At 42.1% G+C, this 20,436-nt stretch overlaps 1 protein-coding gene across 1 annotated transcript; it reads left to right on the top strand.

The window, feature by feature from the left end:
* Positions 1 to 289: 289 nt before the first annotated feature.
* Positions 290 to 817, top strand: LOC133766470 (jupiter microtubule associated homolog 1-like). Its single transcript, XM_062200148.1, has one exon. The coding sequence runs from the start codon at positions 368 to 370 to the stop codon at positions 815 to 817; it is 450 nt and encodes a 149-aa protein (XP_062056132.1). The 5' UTR covers positions 290 to 367.
* The last annotated feature ends 19,619 nt before the right edge of the window (positions 818 to 20,436 follow it).

Genomic DNA, 20,436 nt, shown 5'->3' on the forward strand with positions numbered 1-20,436 from the left:
AAGTGATCCCATTGTGCAGGTAGGTCATGCCAAGGGCCAGCTGCCTAGGCTCTGGATGCCAGTGCCCGCTTCGTGCACAAACATACCTCAGCATGGCAGCATCTCTCCTTGGATCGGCCTGGGCTGGGGACCAGGGTTCTTGCCAATGGTGTGGACGGAAACTCTACCCAAGGCAACTCAGGCTGACACCTGGTATTCAATAAAGGGGCTAGTGGGCTGGTGTCAAAAAAAAAAAAAAAAAAAAAAAAAAAAGACGGAGGCTCTGGCAGCGGTAGCCGGCTGTGGGGTGTGGAGTGTCCCTGCACCCCTCGGGTCCGACCCTTTCAGCGTTCTGCACCCGCGCCAGCCTACCTCGCTCCTCGGCACCATGACCACCACCACCACCTTCAAGGGTGTCGACCCCAACAGCAGGAACAGCTCCCGGGTTTTACGGTCTCCAGGTGGTGGTTCCAACTTTTCATTAGGCTTTGTTGAACCAACAGAACAACCAGTGAGGAAGAACAAAATGGCCTCCAGCATCTTTGGGACCCCTGAAGAAACCCCCCCTTCCTGGGCCAAGTCTGGTGGTGGCAGGGAGGATCCGGAGCCATCGAGGCTGCAGAGAAGGAACTCCTGGGAAGCCAGCTCGGGAGACTTCTTCCATCTGAAGGGAGAAGGTGCTATTCATGAAAATGTGGACACAGACGTGCAAGCCAGCCTGGGGCACAGTGAAGAGAAGCCTGTGCCTGCTGCGCTGGTGCCCAGCCCTGTGGCCCTGGCCCCGGCCCCATCCAGGAGAAACCCTCCTGGTGGCAAGTCCAGCCTCATCTTGGGTTAGCTCCACCTGTCCTCAACTCTGGTGTTGTTTTTTTTTTTTTTTTCTCCATGCTTGTGAACTGCACAACTTGAGCCTGACTGTACATTTTTTGCATTTGTTTCATTAAAAAAGAAGCACTTTATGTAAAAAAAAAAAAACAACAACTTCCACCACTGCCTTGGTGGAAGTTGCAGAACCTTGCCACTGCCAAGCCACCAACGATAACTTAAGGAACCTGTCTCCAGGAGAAAGCCCTCAACATCTTCATTGATCTATTTCTCATGTTGGGGGAAACTGCCAGGTGGGATGGGAAAGCCATCTCAGGCAAATAAGCCTCTCCTCCCCAAGACTCACTGGTCGCTACGCAAGAGAAACGTGTTTCCTACCTCACGGGACTCAGAAGCCTCTGCCACATGCAAAAACAGAAGAAAAGCAGTGCAAAGAGGGAAATTATCTGGCGGGAGAAGGAAGGACTTTCCAGCCCTGCTTCAAGTTCTTTTCCAGGAGCAGGAGTGCTACAGCAAGGCATTTCCTTCCATGGTGATGACCATGTTTCTGTGTTTCTGTGTGCGACACATCCTTAAGTATCTTTTGTAAGGCTGGATGAGTGGTGACAAATTTTTTCAATTTCTGTTTGCTATGGAAGGTCTTTATTTCACCTTCATTCATAAGTGAGAGCTTTGCAGTGTACAGTATTCTGGGTCGACAGATTTTTTTCGATTAAGACTTGGAATACATCTCGCCATTCTCTCCTAGCCTGTAGGGTTTCTGATGAGAAGTCTGCTGTGAGTTTAATTGGAGATCCTCTGGAAGTAATCTGGCGTTTTTCTCGTGCACATTTTAGAATCTTTTCTTTGTTTTACTGCAGAGAGTTTGACTATAATATATCATGGTGAGGGTCTTTCCTGTCATGTCTATTAGAAGCTCTTTATGCTTCCTGTTCTTGGACATCCCTTTCTTTCTCCAAATTGTGGCAGTTTTCTGTAACTATTTCACTAACTAGGCCTGCTAGTCCATTCTCTCTGTCCACAGCCTCAGGAATTCCAAAGACCTGTATGTTGGGTCATTTGATAGTATCCCATAAATCTCTGACACTGTTTATTAGTTTTCTTCTTTTTTCTTCTTTTTTTTTTTGTTCTGAATGTAAAATTTCCAGACATTTGTTCCAATCAGCTATTTTTTCTTCTTCTTCACCAAGTCTCTTCTTAAGGCTTTCCACCACATTTTTATTCGTTCTATTGAATTCTTCATTTCCAATATTCCATTTTGATTTCTCTTTAAAATCTCAATTTTGTAGGAAAAATTTTCATTCATGTGATGTGTGGATTTCTTTAGTTCATTAATTTGCTTCTAAATAATCCTATGATCAATTTTTTGAATTCCGTTTCTGCCATTTCTTCAGTCTACTCATTTTCACATTCTAGGATTGAAATATTATATTCTTTTGGAGGTGTCATGTTGTCTTCCTTATTCTTTTTTCTTTAATTGATGCATTTATTATTAGGCATTTGTGGTGATATTTGTTTTTTTTCCCCTGTGATGGCTTTTATCTTTGAACTATTCCTCTGTGGCTTAGTGGAGTGTCTGCTCTTTCAGTGAATACCCACAGGTGTGTGCCAGGTGTGGTCAGGGAGCTCTGATCAGTACTCCAGAGTGAGGGGAGTGTCTAAGGTGACAACCAAGTTGGGTGTGGTAAATTTCCTCTCTCTCTCTCTCTCTCTCTCTCTCTCTCTTTAATCAGAGGGGAGGTTTGTTCAGCTATGTTGGCATAGTCTCATGCTCACTTCTTCTCCTTAAAGGAGACCAATGCCTGGGTACTAGCCCCAGTGGGTACAATTTTCATCCATGCTGCCACAAGAACCACACAAAGGATACCCACAGTCCTCAGTGTGAACACAGATCCTGTGGCAATGACCCTCACCAGAGAATCAGGGAGCCCCAAGCATGTGGAGCCACCCACAGTGATTGCCCAAACTCTCAGCCACATCCTGAGGAGACTCAAGTGTCTCCTCTCTGCTGGTTGCTGAGCACACAGACATGAGCTGGCACAGATATTGCTTACGTCCATAATGGTGCCTGCCCTCTCTCAGTTAGTTACAGGACATGGGTCCTGGATGGTTGGGGAGAGAGAATCATGCCCCCCTTTTTTATCCTCTCTAGGTTGGCAGGTACATTGTCCCCAGCAGGGCTCCAAGCTGGACTCCCCCCCAGGCTCTTCCCACAGCTTTATTGCCAGTGGCTTGGACTACTGCAGTCTGGTCACATCTCACTCCAAAGCTGGTGCTGAAGCTCTCAGCTGCCTGGGTCCTGAGTTGTGCTTGCCCATATTCTCCATGTAGGTCCACAGTATCCCTCTAATACTGTGGAGTTTCCTCTGTTGTTTTCTCCCTAACTCTTCCCTGAGACTGTGCTCTCTCCACTTTTTTTTAAACTATCTTCCCCTAGACTAGAGCAGTAAGCTCCCTCCTTCACTATTTCTCTACCTTGACTCTCCAGTGAGTCAAAAATCTTGAGATGGAAGATTAACCTAGTTGTTCAGGTAAGCCCAGTGTAATCAGAAAGGTGCTTTAAAGAGGGAGACAAAAGTGCCTGTCATTAGAAGGAGATGTGATGATGGAACCAGAAGCTGGAGGAGTGCACTTTGAAGATGCAGGAAAGTCACGAGTCAATCAATGCAGGTGGCCTCTAGCAGCCAATAAAAGGAACAAAACTGATTCCCATTGTCTCCTAAAGCCCTCAGAACAGATACTGCTCTGCCAACTTCTGATCTCTAGAACTCTAAAATAAGGCTTGTGTTGTTTTCATGCATTAAGTTGGTGGTAGTTTGTTGCAGCAGTGATAGGAAATTAATACAATGACCTATGAAACAGAGCATATCCCCAAATAAAACATATTACGTAGAAACCAACTTCAACATCTCTCATTATTGTAAACGAACCTAGAGCATCAAGACAAACTAAATTATTCAATTTTACTCAGGGTCTTAAGGAAAATCCAGAACAAAAGTGAAATTCCCTTCCTTTGGTTCTATCTCTTTATCTTGACATTCAAAGTATTCTTCCTCAATCTAGCTGAACCTTCTCTACATAATCCCATTATTCCCATATCCCTACCTGTATGGAAAAGCAAGATACAGGACACATTTCCCCGTCTGAATGAGCCCCATCATACATATTTCACTATCTTGGTACATATACTTATGTGGAAAGACTTTTAAAAGCTCATGGAAAAATGGAATTAAAAGAAAAATTTATTTTGGTGCAAGAAATTTTAAGATCCTTACATAATTTTTTTCCACAATGCACATTTTGCATAAGTTTTTCAGTTCCTGAATGTTAACTTCAGTTCTCCTACAACAGGTGGCCACTGACCTTGGAACTCTCGTGACGTCAGTACTACTGTTTAAAGTTTATGATGCAGATAAGCATTTTCCACAGTGCCACTTGGGACGCCCACATACCACATCCACGTCCGAGTCCACTGTATGATTTGAGTCTTGGTTACCTTACTTTTGATCCAGCTTCCTGCTAATGTGCCCTGGATACAGCCGATGATAGTACTTGGGTCCTTGCCACACATGTGGTAGAGTCAGCTAGAGTTCTGGGCTCCTGATTTTGGCTTGCCTGGCCCAGCACTGTTGCAAGCATTTGAAGAGAGAAACAATAGATGGAAGATCTCTCTCTCTCTTTCTCTCTCTCTGTTTTTCTCTGTCTCACTCTTTCTTTCCTTCCCTTCACTATAACCTTATCAACATTTGTTCATTTTCATTTTTTTTACTGTAGACATGCCAGTAGGTATGAAGTGGTATCTCATCGTGGTTTTCATTTGTATTTCTCTAATAGATAATGATACCACCATCTTTTAATGTACTTTATCAGCTATTTATGTATCTTTTCTTAAAAACTGTCCACTTAAATTCTTGGCCATCTGCTCCATTTCTGATCCAGCTCCCTGTTAATATGCCTGGGAAAGCAGTGGTAGATGGGCCCTGTACCCATGTGGGAGACCTGGAAGAAGCTCCTAGCTCCTGGCTTAGGCTACACCCAGCTCTAGCCATCACGGCCATTTGGGGAGTGAACCAGTGAATGGAAGATAACTCTCTCTCTCTCTCTCTCTCTCTGTCTCTCTCTTCTTCTCTCTATATATGATGCTGCCTTTCAAATAAAATAAATAAATGGTTTTTTTAAAAAAAATCCTTTGCCCATTTTTAAAAAATCAAGTTTTCAAAATTACTGTAAAGAACATAGCCTTTTAATTTATTTTTATTTTTTTAACTTTTATTTAATGAATGTAAATTTCCAAAGTATAGCTTATGGATTACAATGGCTTTTTATTTAAGAACCTAAAAATGAGGGCACTTACCAGGTCTTGTTCCATTTTCCTAGATGTGTTTCCATAGTTCAGATCATCCAACCCATTAATACATCCCCTTCCTTACAGCATCCAAACTTAGGATGTCAACAGGAAAAAAGTGGAAAAACAACTCTCAGCTCCAAGGAGATTTCTGAGAAGGGTCAGCTGCTTCCTCCACCTTGCCACTCAGACCTCTGACAGTCCTTGCTTAACTATTCAATCCATGGCACCCAGATATATTTTTAACTCTGTTATTTTGTTCTTTATTTTTCATAATACTCATTATTTGATATTTCTCATTTGCTTGTTGATCTCTTCCCTTAGGGAATATGAATTCCATGAGGCCAGGGCATTTCCAGAAAGAGTTTTATGCTGAATGCTGACATAGTACCTGTTATGTAGCAGACGGGGCTGAGCTTCAATTTCCAGAGCTCTCAGTCCTTATGAAATGGCATTGGTCAAAGGAAGATGTGTGATGTCAGTGAGATCTTTGTAGAAAAAAAGTCTTCTGAAATTACATTCCTTTATTTGTTTTCTGTTTTTAAGAAAATCTGCAAAACTACAAGCACATCCAATAGTAATATCAGAAGCAATTCTATATTCCAGAAACAAATTTAATCAAAGAATATGGCAAAATAGTTTAAAGTTAATCACATTATGTCAGATATTTCTTCGTGCCAGAGTAAATAAAGCATAACAACTACTTCTTGTTCAATTTTAGCAAATCTCAAGCTCGTTGTGTGCACTGTAGTATTTTTGCTGTCACATATAGAAAACATAGCATCTAGGGTCAGCATTATGGCACAGTGGGTAAAGTTGTACTTGCAACACCAGTACCCCCTATCAAAATACCAATTTGAGCCCTAGCTGCTATGCTTTCAATCCAGCTGACTGTTAATGTGCCTGGGAAAGCATCAGATGATAGCTCAAATACTTGTGCCCCTTATACCCATGTGGGAGATCCAGATGGAGTTCCTGATTCCTGGCTCTGGCTTGGTCCAGCCCTGGATTTGAGAACATTTGGGAAATGGACTAGGGTACAGAAGACCTAGCTTTCTCTCTCCCTTTATCTTTCTGTGCATCACTCTGCCTTTCAAATAAATAAATAAAACTTTCTAAGAAACATAAAATAGAGAGTCTGATTCTAAATTGCTCCCAGGAAATAGCATTTCAGCAGCACTTTGCTAGTTATACTTACCTAAATTCAAATCCTGGCTTTGCCACCCACTACCTTGGCCAACTTGCATGGCTTATCTGAGCTCCTCTCCCATCCTTGGGAAACTGGGAACATTAATTCAAATCTATAGAACTTTTTAGAAGGGATATCAATACAAGACTATATCTAGCAGGTACTTCCAATAATAGGTGATCAATAAATGTCAGGTTGTTAGTGGTTGCATAGGGACCTAGTGGAAGCAGAGGAGGCATGTTTATTTCACCCCAGCTTCCCCACAACAGCACCTGCTGCCTGACTGAGAAAGGGCAGGCACCATTTTGAGTCTAGGCAGGAGCTGCGGATAAATAGATAAATAAATAAATAAATGTCAGGTGCTTTTTCTCCCTTCAAATATCTCCTTTAGCTACAACTTTGTTATGGATATGTGGGAGGGAGAGCTATTATATAGAAGAGTAGCATAAGAAAGACACTGAGAAAAGTAAATAAGGATCCCCATTTAGTTAGATACCAGTTCATGAAGGTGTTTAGGATCATGAGTGACTTGAGGATTCAACATCATTTCAGAATCTTCCCAATTTCCCCTTTCCAACGGTATTGGTTTTCCAAACTAAGTTGGATGAATATGTTATTTGGGAATAAACATTCTGGAACCCACTCTAGACCTCTAGGCAGAAGCCTCTGGATCCACGTCTTAACATACTCCTCAAGGATCTTGGAGGTTGACCATACAGAAAAAAGGATGCTCTTATTTCTTTTCCAGAAAGACTTAAGACATCTTGAAGTTGAATATTTGACAGTAAGGGGGTGTAGTGGGTAGAGCTGCCGCCTGTGATACTGACATCCTCTATGAGCTCCAGTTCAAGTCCAAGACTGTTGTTTTGATTCAAAATGAAAAATGCACAATGCACTTGCTAGTTTATTATTTTTTTCCCAAAACTATCTTTTAGTTGGTTGCTTGTCTTCCAGTAACTGTAGCAAATTGTTAGATGGTTAATATGCTTTTAGATTTTTACAGCAGAGCGACAGTTTAAATAGACCTTTCTTAAGTTCTGGAAATAGAAGGTCATAAGGAAGGAAAGGGTCACTAAGAGGTAAGAAAAGAAGAAACAAAAGAATTCTGCATTTCCCCAGTGCAGTGTTTGCCATAAGAACAATGTTTTACTTCTTCCCTTGCTTTTCCCACACCCCTCTCCAATGGCCTGAATTCCCCAAGAGCTTTCACAGCAGGCCAGCTCCATCTCAACCATAACACCCACCTCTGCTTAACAACCAAACCCCCTGTTCCCCCAACACAGTGCAAAAATCGCAGCTCCATACGAGGGTACTGCAAAAAGTTCATGGAAAATTGAATTAAAAGATGGTTATTGGCCGGCGCCGTGGCTCACTAGGCTAATCCTCAGCCTGCGGTGCTGGCACACCGGGTTCTAGTCCCAGTCGGGGCACCGGATTCCATCCTGGTTGCCCCTTTTCCAGTCCAGCTCTCTGCTGTGGCCCAGGAAGGCAGTGGAGGATGGCCCAAGTCCTTGGGCCCTGCACCCCATGGGAGACCAGGAGAAGCACCTGGCTCCTGGCTTCGGATTGGCACAGCACGCCGGCTGCAACGACCCGGCCGTAGCAGCTACTTGGGGGGTGAACCAACGGCAAAAGGAAGACCTTTCTCTCTGTCTCTCTCTCTCGCTGTCCACTCTGCCTGTCAAAAAAAAAAAAAAAAAGGTTATTTTGGTACAAATATACTTTGAAATTTATTTCCACAAAGCACATTTTCCTTGGATATTTTGAAAGAAGAATACATAGGAAGAATGCCTTGATCTCTTTCAAAACCCTCTTATAGAGGGTTATGTACCTTGTTTTAAGGATGCTCTCATCCAAGATACAGGGAATAACTTAGAGAATACTAGGTAACATAAACGAAACAAAGAAGAAAAATGACAATGAGATCTGATTATGGGAAGAATATTAGGGTTTATAACCTTATGTGACTTTTCAAAATAATAAACAAGGGCCCATGCCATGGTTCACTAGGTTACTCCTCTGCCTGCAGTGCTGGCATCCCATATGGGCACTGGGTTCTAGTCCTGGTTGCCCCTCTTCCAGTCCAGCTCTCTGCTGTGGCCCAGGAGGGCAGTGGAGGATGGCCCAAGAGCTTGGCCCCCTGCACCCACATGGGAGACCAGGAGAAGCACCTGGCTCCTGGCTTTGAATCGGTGCAGCAGCAGCCGTAGCGGCCATTTGGGGAGTGAACCAATAGAAGGAAGACCTTTCTCTCTGTCTCTCTCTCTCACTGTCTATAACTCTACCTCTCAAATAAATAATAATAATATTAATAATAAGAAAAAAGTCTTGAGGAAGACTACTGCTTATACAAGTTGTATCAACATTTGTTTGGGCTGGCGCTGCAGCTCAATAGGCTAATCATCCACCTGTGGCGCCGGCACACCGGGTTCTAGTCCCGGTCGGGGCGCCGGATTCTGACCCGGTTGCTCCTCTTTCAGTCCAGCTCTCTGCTGTGGCCCGGGAGTACAGTGGAGGATGGCCTAAGTGCTTGGGATCTGCACCCCATGGGAGACCAGGAGAAGCACCTGGCTCCTGGCTTCAGATGAGTGCGATGCGCCAGCCGCAGCAGCCATTAGAGGGTGAACCAACGGTAAAGGAAGACCTTTCTCTCTGTCTCTCTCTCTCACTGTCCACTCTGCCTGTCAAAAAAAAAAAAAAAAAAAAAAACAACAAACAAACAAAAAAAAAACACATTTGTTTGAAATATAAAAGTACCTATCAAGTCCTGAAAGACTCAAATCCCTTGCATTAGGAATCCCTATCCTCTTAAATAGGTATTATTGAAAGTAATTTAAGTTACAAAAAGAATCTCAATAGTATCCAGTTTCCAGAAACATGTCAGGTAACAGAGATGGATCCAATCCTTTATTTAAATTAAAATTGTATGGAAAATTACATGGGGTATTTGGTCTAGTAGCTGAGATGCTATTGAAGATAATACATACATGTACAACATTAGAGTTCCTGATTTTGATTCCCAGCTCTGGCTCCTGACTCCAGCTTCCCACTAACACAAACCCTGGGATGCAGCAGTGATGGCTGAAGTAGTTGGGCTCCTGTCACTCACCTGGGAGACCTGGATTGTGTTCCTGGCTCCTGGCTCAGCCCTAACCCAGTCTCTGCTGTTGTGGGAGTATACCAGTAGATGGGATGGGAGTGGTTTGTCTGTAAGTACATCTGTCTGTCTCTCTCTCTTTCTCTCTCTTTGTAGCTCTCTCTCTCTGCATATCAAATAAAAAATTTAAATAAAACATAAAGGTCATATCAGAGTATTTTCATTACACCAAGGAAAAAGTGGGGATAATAAAATAGAAAATCATATCTATTTTGTTGTTTTTAGTTTGTTATAGCTGTTGCTTTCTTTTGTTTTATTTGTGTGTAATTCAGATTTGTTATGAAATTTGCAAAAGTGGTGTGATGGATTCCATGTTTGCATGCTCCTCCCCCACAAAATTCATTTCTGGAAATCTTAACTCCCAGTGTGATGGTCTTAGGAATTGGGACTTCATGGATCTGATTGGGTTGTGCAGGAGGAGACTTCATGAATGAGATTTGTGTCCTTATAAAGAGACCCCAGAGCAATCTTTTGACCTCTTTGTGCCATGTGAAGCTGAACCCGATCTGCTCATTAATATTTCTGAAATTAATAAGCTGTGAGGGTTCTTGCCACATATTCAGAGAAGAATTCTGAATATTGGCTCAAATAGACCAGGCAGCATGGTAAGTTTTTAAGCTTTTTATTTAGTGAGAGAAATGCATGGGAGATTAAGAGCTTTAATCTAAGGGAGAAAGAAAAATCCGGAAATTAAGTTGGGGTCCATACCGAGCAGAGAGCAGGCCAAGAGCCACATGCAGCATGGGCAGCTCGAAGGTGCCCCAAAGGTGTGGGCAACAAGGCAATAATGGTGAAAGAAGGACCACCCCCTTGTTCCAGGGCTTTTATCCACATCCAAAGGGGAGGGGTCATGTAGCCTGATAGGCGGGCATACAGGTGGGGTCAGGTAGGGGAATGAGATCACACAGGGGCGTGGTCTTCCAGCTCACAAATCTCATCAAGTTTATCCTATCTGCCTGCCTACATCAAAGCTACAGTCAAGTCAGCAGAAGGTCTGCAACTCAGCAGAGGGCCCTTCCCAGGACACAATAACACTGGCACCCCGATCTTAGAGTCCCAGCCTCCAGAACTATGAGAAATAAATTTTTGCCTCCATCCTCAATCTACATGTTTTATTTTAGTAGCCTGAACCAAGAAGTAGAGAAAAATTTCCACATGCCCTTTACTGAGAACCCTCAAATATTACATTTTATCACTTTTGCTTTCCTTCTCAAGCATTTTTTGTTCTGAATCTTGAGGCCGGCCAGTAGGGCTGGGAGTCTGTGGGCCCCTTCAGACATAGGTAGAACGCCCTTCACAAGCAAACCATCAGCTGTGGCTGGAAAGCCTGTCTCCACGCCAACTGGCATCTCCCCCACTAACAGCTTCTTGTGCTGCTTGTGTGACCTTGCGGCCTTAAATCCCAGCTTCAAATTAATTGCTTATCTTCCACCCAGAGCTAGCAGAGGAAGGGGCTGAGCCCCAAAGGAGACAGATAGCCTCCAGGAGACCCCTCCCCCACTATCTCCTTGAGCCCCAAGCCAATCAACATACCTATGTGAAACCTCCATGCAATGGGCACCCCCACAGAATGACCCAATGAAAAAAAAACAGTAATGCCTTAAAAGCCAGGGACACTTCATCAAAGCCAGTGTCCCACTCAGGCACTCTGCCTGGTCTCCTCTCTGACCAGATGCTTTCTCTATCACTCGCCAATCAAATAAAAGTTTCTGCCTCTTTGCAAATTGTTTCCCAGCTTTTTATTTCTTTACTAAGCTGAGGAAAAGAACGAGACTCGCTCCAGCAACTGCCCTCCCCTTGGTGACCAGTAACAAACCATTTGAGCAAATGCTGCAGAAATGATGCCCCTCCACCACTCAGTCCTTCAGTGTTCCCCAGTGAGTGGGACCCACTGTGCTAGCGGGGTGAGTTCACAAGCCCTCTTTGGCACAAAGCCCAGAGGCTCAGAGCACGTCTCCTCTGGCTTTCAGAGGAGCATTAGTTTCAAAGGTTGGAACATCTTGGGAATATGGAACAGCCTCTGTACTCCCTGCAAACAAGAAGGCAGTAATTGTCCACCCTCTCTCAAGGTCGTTGTTTTTCTAATGCTCTCACAAATTCAAAGCTGCTCCAGTATCAGAAAAAGAAAAATGCAGTTCCCCTCCCACCTTAGCTGCTGACCTAATTTAGCTGAACACACCCTATCAAATATTTATTAAACAGCAGTTCACGGAAGCACTATAGCAAATGGGTACACTAGGGCAATGCCCACTGGACAGGTTTCCAGTTCATCAAGGAGCACAGCTCTGAATTAAGAGAGCGGCTGGTGCTCTGAAAGGAGTAAGTGCAACATGAACTTGACAACTTGGACAAATATTCTATATAATAGCAGGACCTATAAAAAGGAGTTAAAAAGCACAGCTGGGACTGGGTGTTGTGGAGCGATGGGTTAAGCCACACTTGGAACGCCTACATCCCTTCTCGGAATGCTTGCTTTCCGTCCTAGTTACTCCGTGCTTCTGACCCAACTTCCTGATGCTGCTACTGGGAGGCGGCTGATGACAACCCAAGTACTTGGGTTCCTCCCAACCATGTGGGAAATCTGAATGGAGTTCCCGATTTTTGTCTTCAGCCTGGCCCAGCCCCAGCTATTGGGGGCCTTTGTGGAGTGAACAAACAAATGGAAGATCTCTCTCTGTGACTCTCCTTCTCTCTCTGTCACTCTGATTTTCAAATATATCAGGAAGTATATCTCTTTTCAAAGCAGAAATATCACAAACATAGTGTAAGACGAACTTTCTCTCATCTTCCTATGTAGGTATGAAAATAGGATTCTTTCACTTTGATTGTTTTGCGAATGTTGAACCATCCCTGCATACCGGGGATGAATCCCACTTGGTCTGGGTGGATGATCTTTCTGATGTGTTGTTGCATTCTATTGGCCAGAATTTTATTGAGGATTTTTGCATCTATGTTCATCAGGGATATTGGTCTGTAATTCTCTTTCAATGTTGCGTCTCTTTCTGGCTTAGGAATTAAGGTGATGGTGGCTTCATAGAAAGAATTTGGGAGGATTCCCTCTTTTTCGATTGCTCTGAATAGTTTGAGAAGAATTGGAGTTAGTTCTTCTCTAAATATCTGGTAGAACTCAGCAGTGAATCCATCTGGTCCTGGGCTTTTCTTTGTTGGGAGGGCCTTTATTACTGTTTCAATTTCTGTGTCAGTTATTGGTCTGCTTGTGGTTCCTCTTTTAACTTTTGCTATTGTTCGTTTTCTTGACAACCAAAGACAGATCCAAATGCTGTGGAGGCTGAAGTTTATACAATGTGGGGATTTCAAAGACAATAAAATGTAAAATTTTGAACACAAAATCACATGCAATAAGTTGTTACTTATGATGAGAATTTAAATCTCAACAAATAAATTTGAAAAGTTGTGAAGTATCATGCCACAAAATCAATTAAAATAATAATTGCTTTGTTAATTAACTGTATGATTCATAATACTTTTTCCTGCATTTTTTAGCTGAATACTCTCCTCATATGACAATCATTTCTATATAGAGAATAGTAAAATAATTCCATCTTGCCTCTGTTAAAATTGAATAAAATTTCAATGTATAATAAATAATTTGACTCTCTTATTAGGACCACTTTTAAGCAATTGTTTAAGCTTTTCCTAATAATTGTTTACCCTCTTGACAGTGCAGGCAAAGTTGTCCTGTGATTTACAACAGGGGAGAGGGTAATGATATGTTGTGTCAAGTGTATAACCTTGGGCTGGAGTGAGTGTAGAACAAGAGGATCTTGGGACCTGAGGGAGGAGGAAGGACACTGAAAATGGACAAGAACATAAGACAGGAAGCAGAAGCAGAGGGAAGTGAAAGCATGCTGAAACCTTTACACTGAGCACTGCCATACACTGGTAACCCCCGCCCTTCTCCCTTCACAAAATAGATTTCTATACCAATGGATGGGCATGTTTCCCCTGTTGAGAGAAACTGACCCGAAAAATAAGTAATAAGTGAGCAAGAATGGGTGATAAACATGGTGAGCACCATGGTGTTCAGGTTTAATTTAGGTTAACTGTGGAAAGAGTAAACACAGATGGTGGAGGTTAGTTTATCTGCTGCTGCACTTAAAAAAAAAATAAAGACCAGAAATATAAATGCCATCAAAAATGTTGACTCTCCTCAAACCAAAATTTTTGGTTTCATATTTAAGGCCATGCCCATTTAGAAGAAAAACACATTCATTTGGGTTTTGTGGTTTAGGAAAAGGACTGCCGGAGAGGTGGTGAAAGCCACAGTGGAGCATTCCTGGACAATCCTTTGCAGGCTCAGGGAGCTCTCCATGTAGGCAGCTCCTGCTCCCTGATAGTCAAAATAGCAACATGACCACAAATAATTCAAAGGCTGAAACATTTTCTTCCCACCAGTTCAAACTCTCCTGCTTCTATCAAATGGCTCTGGCAATCCTGCCTTTGCTACAAAGCCTCTCCTAAACTGAAACACTGGCAACTCCCTTTGAACTTACTTTATATAAACACACAAGTCCCATGGTTCCCTTATTGCTCCCTTTAATGCACTTCTCTCTGATTGAAACACAATGCAAATCCTTTTATGCTATGTTCGTTCAATGCCTGTTGCTTTGGCTGTAGAGGCTTCATAACCTGTAGGCCCTTCTAACTTATTGTAAGTTTCACATCCAATTCATAAAGCATTATGCTTAGCAAAGCCTCTTATACAAATATCTTTTTAATCACTAATGATTTAGGATACATTAGAGACAACAAAGATATTTTAGAGAAAATAAAATAAAATAATGGTAAACAAAGCACACCATCTTTGGGGTACGTGTGCCCACCTCCTCATCTTTGTAGTGTAATGTCAACTAATTGATGCAGTAGGAATGATGACACATGTTGGAGTGGGAGTTGAAACAGAAGTGACTACTGGATTTTAAGGTGGTAGCTAGGTAAAAATTTGATGATGAATTATACCTGAGTATATGCATAGGCTTGGAGTATCTCATCACAAAATACTTTCTCCTGCAAAGAGCAAAATGGTGGCCCTATGAGGCAGGAACCTGGCAGGCATCGACTTGAGCAAGTTATCAAAGTTGTCATCTCTAGTGTGAGGATGGATTCATACTGAAGGACTCCTGTTGTAATATTCTGGGTACAATATTATTTCTGTGCTATTCCTGGTAATAATGTATTGCCTGGGGGCTGGTGCAGTGGCATAGTAGGTTAAGCCTCCACCTGAAGCACCAGCATCCCATGTGGGTGCACCGATTCGAGTTCCGGCTGTTCAACTTCCAATCCAGCTCCCTGCTAATGTGCCTGGGAAAGCAGTGAACGATGGCCCAAGTGCTAGGGCCCCTGCACCCACATGGGAGACCTGAAAGAAACTCCTGGCTCCTGGCTTCAGATCGGCACAGCTTCAGACTTTGAGGCCATTTGGGGATTGAATCAGCAGATAGAAAATCCCAATCTCTCTCAATCTCTCTCTCTCTCTCTCTCTCTCTCTCTCTCTCTCTCTCCCTTTCAAATAAAATAAATAAATCATAAAAAAGGAAAGTGTGGCCTGAGTATGCACCCAAGGAAGTATCAGATGGATCCAGACTAATTCACGTTCTTTGTACTCCCAAACTGTGGCTACATGAAAGTGGAAGAAACTGCTGCTAATTGAGGGAGACAAGAAACATGTCAACCAAGTGCAATGCATGATCTCGGTTTGGGTCCTAGAGCAAGAAGGGACAAGAGACATTCGTGTGACTATTAGAAATATTAGAATGAGATATTTGGAATGAATCAGATGCTAGTGCTGAATTCATGTTAAAAGTTGATTTTAGAGGACACACATCAAAATATTGAGTGTTTGGTTCCAGACCCTGTAATAGAGCAAATAAGGTAATAAAGCAAGTCACGTGATGTTTTTGGTTTCTCGGTGTGTAAATTGTTATGCTTAAGTTATATTTTTGTCTCTTACATGTGCAATAGCATTATGCATTTAAAAAACAATGTAAATATCTTAGCTTTGCTTAAAATTCTAACAATCATCTGAGTCTTCAGAGAGTCAGAATTTTCTGCATGTGGAGGGTCTCACCTTACTTTTGATGGATGCTGACTAATCATTGTGATTGCCAAAGGTTGAGGTGGCTGTGGCAATTTCTTAAAATAAGGAAATAATAAGATTTGGCACATTGGCTGACACTTCTTTTAATGAAAGATTTCACTGTGGCATACAATGTTGTTTGATATAATTTTATTTACAGGAGAACTTCTTTTAAAATTGGAGTCAGGGTGGGCATTTGTTGCAGCAGATAAGATACCATTTGAGACCCCAGCATCCCATGTCAAAGTGTGTAGGATCAAATCCAAGCTCTGCTGTTGATTCCAGCTTCCTGCTAATGCACGGCCTATGAGACAGCAGGTGATGCTTTGAGTACATGGGTCCCTGTGACCCACATGGGAGACCGAGCTTGGGTCCTCAGCTTCTGACTTTGACCTGATCCACATTTGGCTGTTGTAGGAATCTGGAAAATTAACCTGTGGAAGGGCAATCTCTCTCAATTTGTCTGTCTCTCTGCATTTCAGATAAATAAAATACATTTTTTAAAATTAGTCCTCAATTAAGTTTATGTAACAAATCCTTTGGTGTCATTTCAACAATATTCACAACATCTTCACCAGAAGATTCCAGTGCAAGAAACCATTTTATTTTTTCTTCTGTAAGAAGCAACTTCTCCTGCATTAAAGTTTTATCACGAGATTACAGCAATTCAGACACATGCTCAGGTTCCTCTTCTAAGTCTAGTTCTTGCTACTTTCAACACAGCTGATGTTCCTTTCTCCATTGAAGTCATCCATGAGAGTTGGAATTAATTTCCAGATAACTGTTAATCTTGACATCTTTGTCATCTCCCATGAATCACGAACATTAGTGGCAGCTAAAATGGTAAATCCTTTCTAGAAGATTTTCAATTTAACTTTCATGGATACATCAGAGAAATCATCATGTATGACACTATGGACTCAGGAAAAATATTTCTTCAATAATAAGACTGTTAGGTCAAAGTTAAACTTTGAATCTTTATGTTGCAGATGGATGTTGTGTTGGAAGCCATGAAAACTGGGGCCTGCACTGTGGTACAGCAGATTAGGCCAGCACTTGTGATGTTGGCATCCCATATCAAAGTGCCTGTTTGAATTCTGGCTGCTTTCTTCCCATCCAGCTCACTGCTGATGAGCCTGGGAAGGCAGCAGAGGATGGCCCAAACACATGAGCCCCTGTCACCCACATGGCAGACCCAGATAAGAGTTCCTAGTTTCTGGCTGCAGCGTGGGCCCTGATAGTGGAGGGCAGTTGGGGAGTGAACCAGCAGATGAAAGATGCCCCTGTCTCTGTCTTCTGCCCCTCTTCCTCTTTCTCCGTCACTTTGCCTTTCAAATAAATAAATAAATAAATAAATAAATAAATAAATAAATCCTTAAAAGCAAAAGAAGGCATAAAAACTAATTTTATTGTAAATCTTCATCACAGTTCTGGGGTGACCTGCTGCACTGCTAATAAGCAGTAATATTTAGAAAGGAATCTCATCTTCCCCATTGCCCTCCTGAGCAATGGATATTTACAGTGGGCTTAAAATATGCAGGAAATCACGTTGTAAACAGACTGTGGTCATTCAGGTTCCATCTGATGTAGCACAGGCAGAGCAGAATTATTAGAATCCGTAAGGGCTCTGGGATTTTCAGAATGGTAAATGGCAATGGCTTCTACTTAAAGTCACCAGCTGCATTAGCCTGTAACAAAAGAGTCAGCTTGTCTTCTGAAGCTTTGAACCCAGCCACTGACTTCTCTCTGGTGGTGTTGTGGAGCGTCCTCAATGGCATCCTCTTCTAATAGAAGGCTGATTCATTTACATTGCAAATCTGTTTAGTGTAGTCACCTCTACCATTATCTTAGCTAGATCTTCTGGACAATTTGCTGCAGCTTCTACATCACTTAGCACTTCACCTTGCACTTTTACGTGGTAGCAATGGCTTCTTAAATTTCTTTTTTTTTCTTTTTTCTTTTTTGACAGGCAGAGTGGATAGTGAGAGAGACAGAGAGAAAGGTCTTCCTCTTTGCCGCTGGTTAACCCTCCAACGGCCGCTGCAGCCAGCGCATTGTGCTGATCCGAAGCCAGGAGCCAGGTGCTTCTCCTGGTCTCCCATGCGGGTGCAGGGCCCAAGCACTTGGGCCATCCTCCACTGCACTCCCAGGCCATAGCAGAGAGCTGGCCTGGAAGAGGGGCAACCGGGATAGAATCCGGCGCCCCAACCGGGACTAGAAGCCGGTGTGCCGGCGCCGCAAGGCGGAGGATTAGCCTGTTAAGCCACAGCGCCAGCCATGGCTTCTTAAATTTCATGAATTAGCTTCTGATACCGTCACACTTTGTTCTGCTGTTTCATCTACCTTGGCTTTCATCAAAACTTCATGAATTAATGATTTCCAGCTTTTGATTGAAGTTGAGGGATGAATAACTTCCTTTCACTTGAATACTTAGTGATCATTGTAGGGTTATTAATTGACCTATTTTCAATATTGTTGTGTCTCAGGGATTACAGAGGTTTAAGGTGAGAGAGAGAAATAGGAGAATAATCAGTGGGGCATCAGAGCACACACATCACTTATCAGTCAAGTTCACCATCTCATGTGGGTGCATTTCTTGGCACCAAAAACAACTACGATAGCAGCATCAAAGATCACTGATCACAGATCACCGTTATATAGTAAAAATGAAAACTTCTGAAGTATTGTGAGAATTACCAAAATGTGATGCAGAGATACACAGTGAGCATATATGTTTGAAAAAAATGGCCTCAATAGACTTGCAAAAGACAGAAGGTCACTATAAATCTTCAATTTGTAAATCTTGCAGTATCTGCAAGGGCAACAAAGCAAAATACAATAAAACAAGGCATTCCTGTATTACATGGGACAGTACTTTTGTGTAAAATACACTATGAAGTATTTACAAATCATAGAATATGATGTCTGCAATGCGACCTCAAAATTATTCAGAAATAATAAATTGTGTGCACACTTCCATGCAACATTTATTCAAAGCCTATTAGAGATGCTGTAACTGTGCACTCACGCTGGGAACTACCGACTTTGGAAACATTGACTTCCTCTTTCATTGTAAGGGGTGATTAAAAATGTAAAGGATGCTCAGAAAAAAATACCTACAACTTTTACAAAGTGACAATTAAAATGGACACAGACATCTAACATAGATTTCAAACATTATGGAAATGAAGAAACAAAAGTCAAAATACAGTAGTATAAAAGTAAAGGATTTGGGGGGAATAATGTGAGTCCAGTAAGTCTATGAAGCAATAAGAAAGATGGTGAGGGGAAGAAATGCCTGGAAATATAACTTGGAGCCAAATCATGAAAACCATTATATTCTACACTGAAGACATTGGACTGAAGAGTCGGAAGTCATTGTAAAGCTCCTAGTGGACAAAGATGTGTCCAAATCTGCATATTATGATTCAAAAGCAGTTTAAGCCTAAAAGTTGTTCATGAAAGAGAAACAAGTTATCTCTTAAAAACTTTAAAATCTATTATCTTCAATTAAAATAGATAAATATATTCAATTAAAAATCTTTTCTAGGGGCTGGCACTGCACAGCGGGTTAAAAAGCCTTGGTCTGCAGCACTGGCATCCCATATGGGCACACTGGTTTCAGCCCTGGCTGCACCACTTCCAATCCAGCTCCCTGATAATTGCTCCTGGGAAAGCAGCAGCAGATGGTCTAAAAACTTAGGCCCTTGCACCCACATGGGAAACCTGGAAGAAGCTCCTAGCTCCTGGCTCTGGACCAACTCAGCTCCAGCCCTTGTGGTCATTTGGCGAGTGAACCAACAGATAGAACTTTCTCTCGATCTCTTTCTTACCTCTCTTTGTAACTCTGTCTTTCAAATAAATAAAATAAATTTTTCTGAAAAATATTTTCTAAAATAAGTTAAGGGGGCTGATGCTGTGGCATAGCAGGTAAAGCCACCACCTGCAGTGCTGGCATCCCATATGGGTGTTGGTTCAAGTTCCTGCTGCTCCACTTCTGATCCAGCTCTCTGCTATGGCCTGGGAAAGCAGTAGAAGATGGACCAAGTCCTTGGACCCCTATATCCATATGGGAGACCTGGAAGAAGCTCTTGGCTCTTGGCTTTGGATTGGCGCAGCTCCAGCTGTTGCAGCCATTTGGGGAATGAAACAGAAGATGGAAGACCTCTCTCTATCTCTCTCTCTCTGCCTCTCTATAACTCTACCTCACAAATAAAGTAAATAAATCTTTAAAAAAGTTAAGAATAGAGAATGTAAAAATTCTTCATACTCAGAATCTGCAAGTACCCAAAGATCACACAGGTGTAGCACTTTAAGAGTGGATGTGATTTTTAAGAATAGCAATGCTGCCTAGTATTTCTCAAAAAATATAAAAATGTTAATTTATGCTTTTTAATATGACAGAGAAGAGCCATTTTTAAATTTAAACTGGAATTTTGCCTCCCCTGAGAAGACATTAGGAGAAAAGAAAAATCAACATGGATAAGAAGTGAAGAGCTTAAAGTTCTCAATAAAATTATGTGCTGAAACAAAATCAGTGTTTAAATCTTCTAAAAATTATTTCTGAGTGGCCTGTTAGTGGTTGCAGCACACATGTGTTTAGTAGCAATCTATAATTCACCAGTTGTTGGAAGTTGGAGAAGAGTTGAATGAGATACACAAAAGCTATATAAATATCAGTCTGGGGGCAGGGCAGCTCAAAGGGGTATCCTAAATTGCAAAACAATGAGGGGGGCATACTGGGAAAAAATAACAACAGAAAGTAGGCAAATAGAGAAAAGCAAAAAGGTAAAAAAATAGGTCCTTTGAGGGAAAATAATAAAAGTGGTAATTAGGTAGGAAAG

The sequence above is a fragment of the Lepus europaeus genome, chromosome 1, assembly GCF_033115175.1.
Source record: "Lepus europaeus isolate LE1 chromosome 1, mLepTim1.pri, whole genome shotgun sequence".
NCBI classification, from domain to species: Eukaryota; Metazoa; Chordata; class Mammalia; order Lagomorpha; family Leporidae; genus Lepus; species Lepus europaeus.